Source organism: Saimiri boliviensis, chromosome 5 (assembly GCF_048565385.1).
Source record: "Saimiri boliviensis isolate mSaiBol1 chromosome 5, mSaiBol1.pri, whole genome shotgun sequence".
Classification (NCBI taxonomy): domain Eukaryota; kingdom Metazoa; phylum Chordata; class Mammalia; order Primates; family Cebidae; genus Saimiri; species Saimiri boliviensis.
Genome location: NC_133453.1, coordinates 30,726,002 through 30,742,234, shown reverse-complemented (window position 1 = coordinate 30,742,234; position 16,233 = coordinate 30,726,002). Strand labels below are relative to the sequence as shown.

At 35.7% G+C, this 16,233-nt stretch overlaps 1 protein-coding gene across 1 annotated transcript in view; it reads right to left on the bottom strand.

Moving 5' to 3' along the window:
- Positions 1-319: 319 nt before the first annotated feature.
- ACADL (acyl-CoA dehydrogenase long chain) overlaps positions 320-16,233 on the bottom strand; it is a 46,772-nt gene continuing 30,858 nt past the window's right edge. The window contains 9 exon segments of the mRNA XM_074400167.1: positions 320-413; positions 4,367-4,453; positions 7,089-7,216; positions 12,328-12,419; positions 12,422-12,440; positions 13,563-13,572; positions 13,574-13,662; positions 14,282-14,388; positions 14,391-14,457. Coding sequence (XP_074256268.1) covers positions 320-413; positions 4,367-4,453; positions 7,089-7,216; positions 12,328-12,419; positions 12,422-12,440; positions 13,563-13,572; positions 13,574-13,662; positions 14,282-14,388; positions 14,391-14,457 — 693 coding nt within the window.

Sequence of the window (16,233 nt, the reverse complement as noted above, 5' to 3'; positions counted from 1 at the left end):
TAAAATTATTTCTGCCTTGGTTTGAAGATTTGAACAATTTATGCTTTTTAGAATTTTGTAGATAAATCAAACTGAAAATCTTTGACCTTTGGCTATATAAGAAAAAACTGTAAGTTAAACATTATATTGGAAAATGAGAATTTTGGCTTCAAAGATTTCTCCTACTGTGTTAATCTTATATTTATATTTTATTTCCTTCTCTATAGAGAGAGCATATAAAAACATGTTTAGTGTTTCTTTGCTTTCCAAGTTACATTTTATCTTGAGTAGATTTAAAACCAGATTAGCTGTAATAGGATTCCAAGATGTGGGCAGATGTCTACTTGTCACAGACAATATCTCTTGCAATCAGCTCCTTCATTATTTCATTTGCACCACCATAGATTGGCTGAACTCAGGCTTCCACATAAGCTCTGGATAAATCAGAAGATGATTTAATAAATAAAAGATACTAGAAACTGTAAATTTTTTCTCACCAGGTAACTATTAATTAAACTATCAATTTAATGAAATACAAACAATAAAAGTCCTTCATAAATTACTTGTTTTTTCAATATAGCATTCATCCTAAATTGGAATAATAGTAAAGAAAAAACTATTAAGATGCTAATAATCTGTATAGCTTTATTTTAATTTTATTAAAGAGATTATAAATTTGAAATAACAATAAGTATGTTTCATCAGATTTAATTTTGTAAAATTCAGCACGTATAACACTCTTAAAAAGACTATTTTAGATTAGAAAATGCACAGATTGTCTTAGTTTCTTACATGTTTTCTAAAAAAGTTGAAATCCATTTGTTTTGTAGAAAACAAAAGAAAAAATACATATCTTCTAGCACTCCCACCACCACTATCAGGAATATAAACTGATGCTTTAGCAAATATTATTTCCCAGAAAGTTAGCAAGTAACTTGTTTTATGGAAATGGTTAATAGTTAACTTCAGCGACGTGTGGAGTTAAAATACTAAGTGGTTGAGTCCATTGCCATACCCACACCAAAGAAAAGCCCCAAATATCATCAGAAGTTCATTTTTGATAGTCATGATAACAACCATGCCATTGTACAGCTGTTTTTATCTTGTCTTATCTCATTTTATCCTCTTAGCTCTGGGATTGGGGAGGGATAAATGTTAATACTGTTTTCCTGGTAAAGGAACTGAAGTACAGAGAAGTTAATACATTTCCTAATTAATGGTTGCTATTTAATTGTCACTAACACATCATTGGCAAACTGGAATGAAGATGTAGGTATCCTGCCTCTTTTTCAAATATCTTTTTTGTATATCACAACACTTTCATTGGCCAAAAGCACTAGTTATTGAACTTTGGACTTTCTTAGTAGACACATTCAAAGGGTTTCCCCTCCCCCCCCAAGTATAATCATGGTGTTTTGTTTTGTTTAAATTTGATTTTTTTTTTTTTTCTCGAGACGGTGTCTCGATCTGTTGCCAGGTGCCAGGCTGGAGTGCAGTGGCGCGATCTCGGCTCACTGTGACCTCCGCCTCCCGGGTTCAAGCAATTCTCCTGCCTCAGCCTCCTGAGTAGATGGGACTACAGGTGCATGCCTCCAAGCCCAGCTAATTTTTGCATTTTTAGTAGAGACAGGGTTTCACCATGTTGACCAGGATAGTCTCTATCTCTTGATCTCGTGATACGCCCGCCCCAGCCTCCCAAAGTGCTGGGATTACAGGCTCTCTAAGAACATACCAGACTTGAACATATTCTTCTCCATATTCATCAGAGTTCCCTACAAAGAAATGGGCACTCAGTAAATGTTTATTGATATGATTTACTATATTACAAAGGAAATTTAGAATCTCGGTACTTTCTGCCGAAAGTTTTAAAAGCTTGAGACATTTATGTTTTCAAACATTTTTTTTCTAAACAGATTTTGCTCTGCTCTACAAAATCTAGCACCTGCATTTTGAGGACTTACCTAGTGTAAGCCTATTTCAGCAATCCCAGGGCATTTAGATTTTTTTTTAATGGACTAGACTTCTCTTCACATTAAAGAAGTGCCAATGGAGTAGACAAAGACAGAGATTAGTAGACCTTTTATATGTTACTAATTAAATTTAGTCATCAACTAAAATTAACAGTGAAAGGCAGCAGCAGAAATGTTTAACCACACTGCAATGAAGTTCTACCTCTAAGGCTGCCCTTCCTAGCATGATAGAGAAAATCCTCAAATGGCAAAGTTGCAACCTCTCTCCTCAGGCTTGAACCTAATGAGTAAGACTGAAATAAACCCACATGCTAAAGACCAATTATTTAAAAAGACAAAAACAAAAAAAGCAAAATAAAAAAGCAGAGAAAGCACCTCTTTTATCTATGAAACCAAGACTCAGCAACATATATATAAACTAATGTAGTTTAGTCTGCGGGATATAAGAAACACAATTAGAATGATTTTTTTCTATCAAATCAAAATCTATACATTACATCCACATATTGCCTAATGTGTCTATGTGACTTTTTGTTTTTTGAGACAGAGTCTCACTCTGTTGACTAGGCTGGAGTGCAGGGGGGTGATCTCAGCTTACTGCAACCTCTGCCTCCCGGGTTCAAGCAGTTCTTGTGCCCCCCGAGTTGCTGGGACTACAAGTGCCCGCAACCACACCTGGCTAAATTTTTTGTATTTTTAGTAGAGACAGGGTTTCCCCATGTTGTCCAGGCTGGTCTCAAACTCCTGAGCTCAGGCAATCCACCCACCTAGACCTCCCAAATTGCTGGGATTACAGGCATAAGCCAATGCACCCAACCTAAGTGGCTTTTTGATATGAAGTGATATATGGAAAGAGAAATAGTAGGCTACTTTAAAAATGGATACAATCTTTGAACTAACAAACTGGCCAAAAAAGGTAATTATTGTTTCTTAAAGGGAATATAAGTCTCTTAAACTGAAACCAAAGATTTCAAATAAGCCATCAAACTACAATGTCTGCTTGGTATCAGCTTGAAGGAGTTGACTCTGAGAAAAGAGACCAAGGCTTATGCCACACTCTAATCTTAAACCATTTAGATGGTTGCCTTCTCCCCACCTAATAGACCTTTCTTAGAATGTGAACTAAACCACACAGACACTGAGCCACTACATAGCTTCTGCTCTTAATGTAATTTTAGTAAAATATTTCTTTTTCTCACTCAGGACTATAAATATATTAAATGTTTTCAATTATACTTACCAAAAAGGTAAATTTGAAATCATTAGGCTGCCAGTTTGAATGTGGATTTCATAATTTTTCCCTTTATATACTTTACAATAAGATAAAAATCTTAAAACATTTTTAGAAGCCTATAGCATTCTTAGATTCAGACCAAATTGAACTTTTCTGTATAAATAAAAAACTTCCTTGAGAAAATTTTCTAAACCAAAAACATTGCTAAGTAATGAGAAAGATATATTTTCTAGGGTGATGAGGAGAAATGCTATGGGCAGGCAAAAAAAAAAAAATGCTATGAGGCAAAAGACTATGCTAAGAGAAAAGGAAATTCTGGAGATTAAGGAGGAAATGAGGGTGAGGACGCTGCCTATATACAAATTAGTACTGCTTCGAACTGATAAGAATATTCATATATAATATGATAAGTACAAAAGTTATATTTGATTTCTTTCCATTTGAAGGAAATAAAAAATATATTTAGAAAAATAAAGATTTTTGATTTATTTTTTAGAGCAAAACAATCAGATATTTAAGATATGTGACAACTTTGCATAGGCCGGTTAATTTTTCTGCACTGCTTTTTTTTTTTTTTTTTTTTTCTAAAGTAGTATTTAGCCAGACACTGTGGCTCACGCTTGTGATCCCAGCACTTTGGGAGGCCAAGGCAGGCTGAACACTTGAGGCCAGGAGTTGGAGACCAGCCTGGCCAACATAGCGAAACCACTCCTCTACTAAAAATACAAAAAAAAAGTAGCATGTGCCTGTTAATTCCAGCTACTCTGGAGACTGAGGCACAAGAATTATTTGCACCTGGAAGGTAGAAGGTGCAGAGCCCAGATCATGCCAATACATGCCAACCTGGGTGACAGAGTGAGGCTGTCTCAAAGTAAAATAAAGAATAAAAAAAATTTAAAAGTAGCCCTTGCCCTTCTACCTAACAATTCGAATAAAGCCGAGCATCAAGCTTTTGTATACTGGTCTCTTTACTTTCTTTAAGAAAGATAAAATCCCAGTAGTGAGTTGTTTAAAAAAAAAAAAAAAGCTGTTTCCATTTGCTTGAACACATTCTGTCTGTATTCAGCTGAAAAATTCAAAAGATTGCACACCTCCTTTCCCTCTACATTTGATGTGCAAAGTAAAGAAATTTTCCTTTTTCTTCATATCATAAAGAATAGCGTGTCAGAACAACCACACTTACTTTGCAGTTAGGTGCTCCCATATGCATCCCCAACCTCCATGGAGCTGTACACGGTCATAAGCTGCACTATTTTGTAAATCAGATGTCCTAAATTACCAAAAAAAAAAAAAAAAAAAAAAAAAAAAAAGGCAGAAAGAAACGTTTGAAATGGATTTTCATGAGGTGCTTCAAAACCAGAAAACTAATTATTTACAATTGTTTAAATGTGCACATTTATTAAGCAATTAAAATGGCATATTACCTAAGCAAAGAAGATGATAAAAATCACGCATGAAATAAATTTCAAGAGAATTTTCATATAAGAATACCTTCTTCGTTAATTACATTTCTTGCTAGGTTTTTGTTAGGCTAGAAACAAAAGGTAGAAAACATGATTAGGTTTCAAAAGGCTAGGAAAAGATACAGTAAAGACTTGAATATGTTCTAATTTATTTGGATTCTCTATATGATCTAAATTACTCAGCCACCTAGTTCTTTTTGTCCTTGTAATATGCCTTTTTTTCTCCAATGATGTCACTTTCTACTTGAAGATCACGATTCTGAACTTCAGTATAAAAAAGCAATTTTTTAGGGTTCTGACTTTTCAGAAATAAATTAAAGGTAAAAGTGAAAACCCAAGAGGGCAGACTAACAAACTATATGCTATCATATAGAAAACATTAGAAAATTATATAGAGATTAATATATAATTTAAGTGTGTGTATGAGTATTACATATAATGTAATACATAACATGCAGTGCTTGAGAAAAATTCTTTTCTGATTATATCACAATTCTAACTATTATTAAAATTCACAATAGAGATTTTATTCACCTTAAAATAAAAATATATTAGTTCAAAATTCTTTTCTACTTATTTTTCTTTTCTTTATTTCTTTCTTTGTTTGTGTATTTATTTTAGTGATGGACTCTCACTCACTCTATGGCCCAGGCTGAGTAGAGTGGCACAATCAAAGGTCATTACAGTCTTGAACCCCTTGAGGGCACAAAGGATCCTCTCACCTCAGCCTCTGGAGTAGGAGTGATTACAGTTGCAAGCTACAGCATCCTGCTACTTATTTTGCAATAGTGGAAAACAGAAAGCAAAGATAAGGATAGATACTTTTTAAAATTTAAAATAATTTTAAACTCAAGCTATATGACAGCTGAGAATGTTTCTAAGCCATATATTAACAATATATATATATTTTTTTCCGAGATGGAGTCTCACTGTCGCTCAGGCTAAAGTGCAGTGGGGCAATCTTGGTTCACTGCAACCTCTGCCTCCCAGGTTCAAGCAATTCTCCTGCCTCAGCCTCCCGAGTAGCTGGGATTACAGGCATGTGCCACCATGCTCGGCTAATTTTTTTGTATTTTTAGTAGGGACGGGGTTTCACCATATTGGCTAGGCTGGTGTTGAACTCCTGATCTTGTGATCTGCTGGCTTCAGCCTCCCAAAGCACTAGGATTACAGGCGTGAGCCACCATGCCTGGCCAACAATATAATTATCAATAGACAAGGCTTTGGAGACAATAATATTTGAAGTTTGATAATTTTTTTATTTTTGGTAAGTATTTTAGTGAAATATTTACTGGGCTGTAACTAGTTGCCTCCTATGTTTCAATGTGAAATACCAGCATGTCTATAAACCTGGGGTTTTCAAATAACAAAGTCAATGGCTATCCAAACCTCCCTTTTCCCAAAAATATGTAAAAATTTTTTTACAATTTTTTCCACTAGTCAAAGAACTTGTTGTAAATGTAAATATAAAAAGTCTCCCCAAAAGTACAAGTTCCTAGTAATTCCACATTACTTTTCAACCTAGCAATTTTTTTATTATGAGATCATTACATAAAGCACAAAATATTTCTCCTGTCCTACTTGTAACTGAACTGAACACAAGTTAATGAGTAATGACAGGAATTTTTTTCTGGGTTACTCTTGGGCTAATGATATGTGAGAATGCTTGTTTTTAAAAAAAGGGAACCAAATCTACCTCCAAAATCTGGTTTAGACTATATATTCTTAAGTCTTAAAATACACAAAAGTCTTACATACAGGGATCTTTTTTCGATCAACTCATCTTTAACACCATTGCTAATAATCTTTAATTCAAATCAAAGTCTTTCTAAACTTAATAGGATTTTTAGTTTCTTTTCACTTATTAGAGCCTGTGAAACTTTGGACAGCCAATTCTTTGTGAATTTTTTCTTACATCTGGAAAGCACCTTAAATAGAAGAATCCTGTCCAACTTAGTCATTTCACAGATAACAAAAACACTTTCCTGGATGTTTAATTATAGTTATTTAATAAAAGAATTGGGACTCTATCTTAAGGTTCCTAAATTTTACTGTTCTCTTTCAGCCTCACTATACTGCCACTCTTCAGATGATTTGAAATTAAACTATGACTTGAAAATGTCAATATTGATGACTATCCTATCAATATTAGTCTTCATTATCCTACTCTTAATATTTTATTTTCAATAGCAACCTAAGAATTAGATACTAACTTTGCTTGCCTATTAGGACAAAAAAATTCAATGCCAACTTGAATGTTTTTTAGCATGTTATACATATGTTTAATGGGACTTTTCAGCATTTTTTTTAAAGTTGAATTTTACTTTTATTTTTCATTTCACAGACTTCTTCCTTTAAGACCCTCAAGGCTGAGCTTAAAATTGGCAGAATTCCACATCAGTTTGAGCATACACCACACTCGAATTACCATAGCATGCATACCAATATTTCGCCATGCAAGCAGTGGCAGAGTCTAAACGTTTCCTTTCATGCAGCTGGAGACAGCTGTCCACAAATGCTCTGGTTATACATATGTGTGTTTTTAATTCTGCTAATTTATGTTGCACTGTCTTGAATTTAAAGGACATAAAAGAAAAATGTGAGCATGGTAGATATATAAACTTTAACCCACTTAGCATATCAGAAATTATACAATAAAAGATCTTCAGGGCAAACAAAAGTGAAATTGTTGTTTTTTTTCCTCCATAAAGAGGGCATATGTTACCAAATCAGCTTATTTTAAAACCCACTATATTTCATTGCTAAGGACATTTGTACTAAAAGATGCAAAAATAGTTAAAAACATAAATGTCTTGTTTCAGATTCTAAAATTTAGACCAGGCAAACTGCTTGAAAACAGCATAACTTTAATGTGTGCGCGCCATCTGGTGGTACACTTATTTAGGTACAGCTGTTGAAAACACCTATTATATTTTCCTCCAGAGACTAAATCCTTGAAGATTTTTTTTTTCTATTAATTAAATTAAGTATACAGATTTTGCTACTCTGCTTCTAACATTTGGAGGGACAAGGGGGTTCTATATATGTTCATAAACACATCAAAATATTTATAAGATATTATTTAATATTGCACAGTATTTAATATTATTAATTAATATTTTATTCTATTGCATTCTACAGATCTATGCAATACTAATTAATATTATTTAATATTGTGCAGTATTGCATAGATCTGTAGAATGCAATAGAATAAAATCAGAGTACTAAAGAGATCAAAGTCCAGTACCCTGATGCTCTTTCATCCCTTCACATTATCCCTCCTGATATGGTTTGGCTGTGTCCCCACCCAAATCTCATCTTGAATTGTAGCTCCCACAATCCCCATATGTTGTGGGAGGGACCTGCTGAGAGGTAACTGAATCATAGGGATGGGTTTGTCCCATGCTGTTCTTGTGATAGTTGGGATCATGAGAGCTGAGTTATAATCTAGTATGAAGTCCATAAACACAGGAAATGTAAATTTCCAAAGGAATGGAAATATGTCTGTTGGTTCAACTGTTATACCTTCAGCCAAAATATGGCAAAGGTATATATATATTTTGTTTTTGTTTTTGTTTTTGTGGGGAGGGGGGTGTCAGGGTCTTGCTGTGTCACTCAGGCTAGAGTGCAATGGTGCAATCTCAGCTCACTGCAACCTCTGCCTCCAGGGCTCAAGCGATCCTCCCACCTCAGCCTTCCGAGTAGCTGGGACTACAGGCGCACACCACCACACTCAGCTAATTTTTGTATTTTTTGTAGAGATGAGGTTTTGCCGTGTTGCCCAGTCTGGTCTCAAAATCCTGGGCTCGAGCAATCTGTCTGCCTCAGCCTTCCAAAGTGCTGGGATTACATGTGTGAGCCACCATGCCTGGCCTTGATATAATTGTTTTAGTAAACATTTTTGATGTGAAAGTGATGGTGGTTGGATTTCAGAAGCAAATGATAATGATTCCATTTTGTGTACAGTTGAGAAAATCAGAGTGGTATCAAGTGGTATCACTTCCTTCATGTTGCCAGGAGTCTAGTGTTTCCAGAGTCACACCCATAAAATTACAGTTGAACACATTACCCTTAGGAGGCAATCAATATATATTTGTTCAGTGAAGCAGAAAGGAATAAATCATATATGTCAGTATTTCTCAATGGGAAATTATTGATATTTTGAGTGAGACAATTAGTTGTAATCCAAATATGAATTACAGGACATTTAACAACACTGTCCTCAAGGGCACTACACAAGTTATACCTCCAGTCAACTATGCACACCCAACCCCACCCCATTCCTGACATTTCTAAATGCCTGGGGGAAAGGGCATTCATTGAGAACCACTGAAATGTGTAAATCAGTGATCCATAAATAAAAGGGAATATAAAGTATAACATCCCTGCTCTTAAGGAAATCACAATTTAGGCAAGCCAAGTTATACTGTTTTGTTAAATGTTTTCTTGATTGACTGTGTGCCTCATTTTTATAGATTCAGAACATAATCTATAAAATTAGATTGACATAAGAACATAAGATTGACAAACTACATAGATTTTTTAAAAACCCAATAACTATTGCTACATCCATATGGTAAATTTCTATTCTAAAAAGAAAATAAATTTTGTGTCATGCATTTCAAATGGTCAGAAAGCCTCAAAATGTTCAAAATTCAAGGATAACAAAGAGAATGGAAACTGAATAGTTATATAGTCATAAAATTACATGTGGCCAAATATACGGTAACATTTAAAGCTCTTCTTCTACTTCAGTTGAATAGTTTTAGGTTTCTTATGCCTATATGAAAAGTTAGGATGTAAAGAATTTTTTTCAGGATGGAGAAACTTAGTTTGATAACCATACAGGTAGCAAACAGTTCCTAAAATGACGCAGAAAAGGTCTAAATCAAGAACAAGAGTAAGAAGATGACAAAAAGGTCTCCCATATTGAAACAAAATGGAGCAAGGCATTATGTAAGGAATATGCAAAATAAGGATAACAGCTAATTTTAATGAGGGCTTACTTTGCCAATATTTGCAGCATTTTATGTATATTACCCCATCTAACTGATAGAGATAGGAGACAGCTAAAGGTCTCTGGTGAAAGCCCACCTTCAAGCCTAAACCGCCTAAAGGCTGAAAAACTTGCCTACTGGTCCCAGATGAAGCCTGCCCTTTCCTGACTGATTCTTTCTGAAAAATGCCCACCTGTGTATTGGGAAGATGAGGTGGAGCCTCAGGAAGTTCACATCTTTGCAGAGGTGTGGTGACCTAGGATTCAGTCTGTAAGGCGGAATGAAGACCTACCTACTAGCAGGATTTTCTCTGGCTTCACTGAGTTCCTTTTCCCAGTAAACCTTGCCCTACTCACCCTACAATGTGTCTGTGTCTGCGTGCCTAATTCATACTGGTTGTGTGACAAGAAGTCAGCTTTTTCTACAACATAATCCTCACAGTTACCCTATGAGGCAGTCTCTGATATTCGCAAATAGAAAAATATTTTATAAATATGTACAAACGTTATAAATCCTAAAGATTTACAATGGTAAGATTTTACAATTTTGCAAATCAAATACATTTTATAAATTTACAAATAGGAAACTATTTTTGAGAGAGAACACAGCTTGCCTAGACTACAGAGATCCAAGTAGCTGTGTTAGAACATAAACCACAGTTGAACGTAATTTCTATAATGTTGGTCCTGAGAAGCCACTAAGCTGTTTTATTTTGACATTTACCTTCACAAAACCTTTCAGCCAGTCATTCTACTTAAAATTTTTAAAGTCAATTCCCCACCCCAGGTTTTTTGTTGGTGAGATGTTTTGCCAATTTGATGACTGCATGAAGGAATTATGAACTATTCCTTCATTTAAAAATAACTATAGGGTCTAAAATTTAATTAGCATGTTGAATGACTGTGGTCACCATATACTGAGTTCTTTTGCAAATACCCTCAAGTTCCTGGGAAAACTCCACCCTGGATAAAGACAATCATCTGTCTTTTCTGTATCTTTGTACCTGGGAAGCTAAACCCTTATCATAAGACTGATTAATATACAAAAAGCAGAAGGTAGTTAGTGTAGTTTCTCATTCTGAAGAAGGTATTTTGTACTTCTCTCACCCTTTCCAACACCTCCATGCCTCTTTCACTCACCTGTCTTTCAAGGACAAACTTTCCCTATTGTTGTTATTTATTTATTTATTTATTTATTTGAGACAGAGTCTTGATCTGTCGCCAGGCTGAAGTGCAATGGCACAATCTCAGCTCACCGCAATCTCCACCTCCTGTGTTCAAGCGATTCTCCTTTGTTAGCTGAGATTATAGGTGTGCACCACCACACCCAGCTAATTTTTTGTATTTTTAGTAGAGACAGGGTTTCACCATGTTGGCCAGGATGGTCTTGACCTCCTGCCCTCGTGATCTGCTCACCTCTGCCTCCCAAAGTGCTGGAGTTACAGGCGTGAGCCACCGCTCCTGGCCTATTTATTTATTTTTAAGATGGAATCTTGCTACGTAGCCCAGGCTGTGGTGCAGACGTGCTCTTGGTTCACTGCAACGTTTGCCTACTGGGTTCGAGTGATTCTCCTGCCTCAGCCTCCTGAGCAGCTGGGAATACAGGCACCCACCATTGTGCCTGGCTAATTTTTATATTTTTAGTAGAGACAGGGTTTTGCCATGTTGGCCAGGCTGGTATCGAACTCCTGACCTCAAATGATCTGCTTGCCTTGGCCTCCCAAAGTGCTGAAATTACAGGCATGAGTCACTGTACCTGGCCATGTTATTTAAAGAAATGGAAGTCTTCTATAAATATTTTTTTGTAGTTTTCTACCAACAGAGTGATGTATCTGTCTGAACTCATATACATCCTTTGGTCCTTTCTTCCTGTGCAAATGGAGGAATCCCTTTCCTGTATCTTTCCATGGGTCAGCACCCACAGGCTCACCCTTTCTCAAAGACCTTATGCAGTTGATTATCCCCTTCCTATCTACAACCTTTCCCTCTTTATTAAATCCTTTCTCTAGGTATTAAAATATGCACCCACATCTCCATCCTAACAATAACAACAAAAAATTAGTAACTCCCAAATATCTCCCTTGACTCTCAAATCTCCTTACCCTCCCCTCTTACCTTACTACCCATTCTCTCAACTACCATGCATAGCCAAATTCAGGAAAGAGTTGCCTACCATCAGTATTGTTTTACTCCCTCATTTCTGTCTACTCACTGGGGTCTGTCACCCTCCACCTCTGTTAATGGCTCTTACTAAATAATCTCCATATCATTGTGTTCAATGAGCACTCTTTGCCCTTCATCTTATCTTTCCTTTAAGCCGCGTTTGGTCCCACTCCCTACTCCATGAAATTCTCTTTTTCCAGCTTCTGTGAGAAAGCTCTCCTGATTAGCTTTCTCCTTTCTAACTGTTCATTCATTCTCAGTTATCTTACAGACTCCTCCTTTTCAGACAATATGAATTCCAAATACAAATTCTACCTTTAAATCTTGTAGTTTTCCTTGAGGACTGTGTCCTAAGACCTCTTCCTGTCTTACTCTCAACTCACTCTCCCTTAGTGCTCTCATCCTCTTCCACGGTTTCTAATATCAACTTACATTAAAATAACCCAAACTTCTGTTTACCCTAGGCCATTTCAGATGAGTAAATTGATATCATCTAATATTAAACCATAGTGACAAGCTTACCTGTAGGTGGGCAATTATTTTCCCAAAAGCTTTTCTTTGTTTAACATAGTTCCAGGTTTCTTCAAACATGAATTAACTAGCTGAAATTGCATATCAGCAATTAGTAGCCTTTCCTATAACAAAAATTAGCTTTTAAATATTACTCTAATTATGTAAGTGATTTTCACACAATTTCAATTATGATAAATCCTATAACTTTTCTTTATAATAAATTCATAAAGATTAATTTATGTTTTAACTCTTTATAAAAAAGCAGAGATTTATGAGATTCTTTTGACATACCTCTAATCACTCTCTAAAGCAAATCCTTTATTTTTATGAATGACTGCCTTTCTTAAGTCTTTTAAAGTTTTTAAGAGATGAGGTCTCACTCTGTTGCCAAAAATGGAGTACAGTTGCACAATCATAGTTCACTACATCCTGGAATTCCTGGGCTCAAGCTATCTTCCCACCTTGGCCTTCCAAGTAGCTGGGACGACAGGCACATAACACCGTGCCCATGAATGACTATCTTCATTATATATATGTAATTTATTTAATTTTTTCTTCTCTTCATTCACATATGAGTTTAAAAAAAATCCCTAGTTGTTGATTTTAATTTATTGATCTCTGCACATTGCATGACACAATACATATGTGGAAAAACACATCTTAAAGTGCATAAGTTAAAATCTACCTATTAATGTGAAAGTAGCCTTCATCACTTTAATTCCATCGTGCTGGTGATTTTCTGGCAGTCACTAGGCAGAAGTATCCCCTTATGCTGGCATCTGAGGCTCGATAATCACTTGTCAACCATACTCCAAAACCACAGCTGTTTAGGGACTGACCCTATGTGGCTAAAACTTTTAGGTCTGAACTTTATACTTTTCCCTTTGAGTCACAGTTATTATTTAAAAACTGGCAAACTGTCAAATGTTTTGCATGACATTTCCTTACAAAGAGCTAAAAGTTTTAAATTGTAATTAAGAAGCTAAAATCATTCTAAGAAGGAATCACATAACTGAAATACCTGTTTTTCCTACCCACTTTGTAAGTTTCGATTGGATATCACTGAGTTCAGTTATATACTTATTTAGCCTATAAAATGCATACTTTAATTACAACTTTAATACTCAAATGATTAGCTATTTCACAAGTTTTGCATGTATAAATTTGCATGAATAATACAGAAATAGCATGTTTCTATATTATTCTATTCCAATTCATTATTCAATCAAAAGATGGAATCTTACCTGTGGAAGCTTTCATGAGATAATAGAAGCCTTTATTCTCTTCTCCAAGTAGGGCACTAGCTGGCAACCATACATCTTCAAAGAATAGTTCTGCAGTATCCTAAAAGACCAGACAAAAAATGTAGAGAATGATCTCATTTAAATCTTCCAATAACACAGTGAATATTGAAGTGAGTATTATTTTTTCCAAAAAAGCAAAAAACAAATTGGAAGCCAAGCTGGAGTGGTTAATGGACACAACTAGTATGTGGTAAACCAGGAATTTGAACCCACATCCATCTGATTCTACACCTAGTGGCTTTCCTACTGCAATACACTATTATTCCAGCTCTAATATTGTCCAGTTCTCAAGATACTTGGAACTAAGGATTTCTAATACATATTAAGCAAAACATGTATTTTTGGTAATGTATAGAAAAAATATTACCTGTTTTTACCTCATATTTTTCTTTAATACATTTTACAAATAGATGGCTTATTACCATGAAGTTAATTTTGTCATTTCTAAATCAGACAGTCAAAATAACTTGATTCATTTCTATTGCTGACCATCAGAAAGAGATAAAGTAGCATAAATGGGAATAAATCTCCATTACCACATCAGAAAAGCATATTTTAGAAATTCAGCATAGGAAGTAAAATTGTGCCACATGTAATCCTCTATATAAGTCTCCTATCTGATTAATAGTAAACTTAATTAGTATCTGAATATGATTTACATTATCACTCGTCTGGGCTTTTAATCCCATTTTTTGTAGCTTTTGTCCCTTAATAAACCCTTTCATTCCATTTTCCACCAGAAAAAGGCTAATACCATGGGCAGGGGAGGAGCCTCACAATTTGTGATCACAACTACAATCACAAGGTCACTTAACCACCCATTACTGACGAACACCTGCAAAACCCCAAGTACCTATTAATGCATCACGATAATTCAAGCCTATGTGCAAGTTATGACTGGGAGAAAGCATATTCAAGAAAACAAAACAGATGACATGCTTGATACCTCTCTCTGTACCCTACCAAATATCTGCAGAGTTGACTGTTCACACATGACGTTATCAAGGATCAGGAAAAAATTACTTAATGCTTCAAAGAATGAAGCCTATAGATTTTATTTTCACTATTAATATGACACATAATAATAACAGAGATTACTATGTTCTTTAAAAATGAAACTAAATTGTTTATTATGATAATAAATTGTATTTTAGAAGAAAGCGACTGATAAGCAAAGAAAATCTGGCTGGGCCCGGTGGCTCACACTTATAACCCCAGCGCTTTAGGAGGCAGAGGCAAGGGGATCATTTGAGGTTAGGAGTTCAAGACCAGCCTCACCAAAACAGCAGAGACAAAAAATGAAAAATTAGCTAGTGTGGTAGTGTGCACCTATAGTCCAAGCTACTCCGGAGGCTGATGCAGGAGGACTGCTTGAGCCCAGGAGTTTGAGGTTGCAGTGAATTATGATTGTGCCACTGCACTCTAACCTGGGTGACAGAGTGAGACCCTGTCTCTAGCAAAGAAAGAAAAGAAAAGGAAAACAAAAAGAGAAAATCTGCTAGAAATGGCACTATACTATTTATTCTCAGATTTATCCATTTTGAAAAGGACTATTTTTGATTTTTGTAATAGATATCCTGCTTCCTTCAAAATGGCCTAAATAAGAGAATATGATTAAGGAGGGAAATAATAACAAGCCAAAGGAGAGGGATTATTAGATGATATTGATCCAGAAAACAAAATATACCCAGAGCAAATAATAATTGTCTTCTCATTCTGCATCTTTCCTTGCTCATCTAAATCACTTTCATGGCTTGAGTCACCCTCTACATGCTGATGACTCCAAATATTTATCTAAGCCACATTTCTTTACTTTTTTTTTTTTTTTTTTTTTTTTTTTTTAGAGGCAAGGTTTCTCTCACCCAGGCGGGAGTGCAGTGGTGTGATCATAGCTCACTGCAGCCTCAAACTCCTGGTAAGCCACATTTCTTGATAGGACCTGGACATTTATACCTACTTGCTTCTGGATAATTCCACCTGATGACTCATGGGAAGGACATATTCCTTCCCACCCTTACTCCTGTCCAATCCTGATTATCAACCAATTTCCCTATCTCAATGAATGCTTCAATAAATCATGCTATCATCTTGCTTCATATTCAATGCAGCATCTAGTTCTTTCTTTCTTTCTTTTTTTTTTTTTTTTTGAGACGGAGTTTCGCTCTTGTTACCCAGGCTGGAGTGCAATGGCGCGATCTCGGCTCACCGCAACCTCCGCCTCCTGGGTTCAGGCAATTCTCCTGCCTCAGCCTCCTGAGTAGCTGGGATTACAGGCACACACCACCATGCCCAGCTAATTTTTTGTATTTTTAGTAGAGACGGGGTTTCACCATGTTGACCAGGATGGTCTCGATCTCTTGACCTCATGATCCACCCGCCTCAGCCTCCCAAAGTCCTGGGATTACAGGCTTGAGCCACCGCGCCCGGCTGCATCTAGTTCTTTCTAATCCATCTTAATACTTTTGAAATCTATTCACTTCCTTTCAAGTCTATTGTAATTATCTTATTTCCAGCCCTCATCCTTTCTTAAGTTCCTGCAACTCATCTCTCTATAGCTGTATCATTCATTATGATGTCAGAGGGATCTTTCTAAATGTCATCTGATCATATC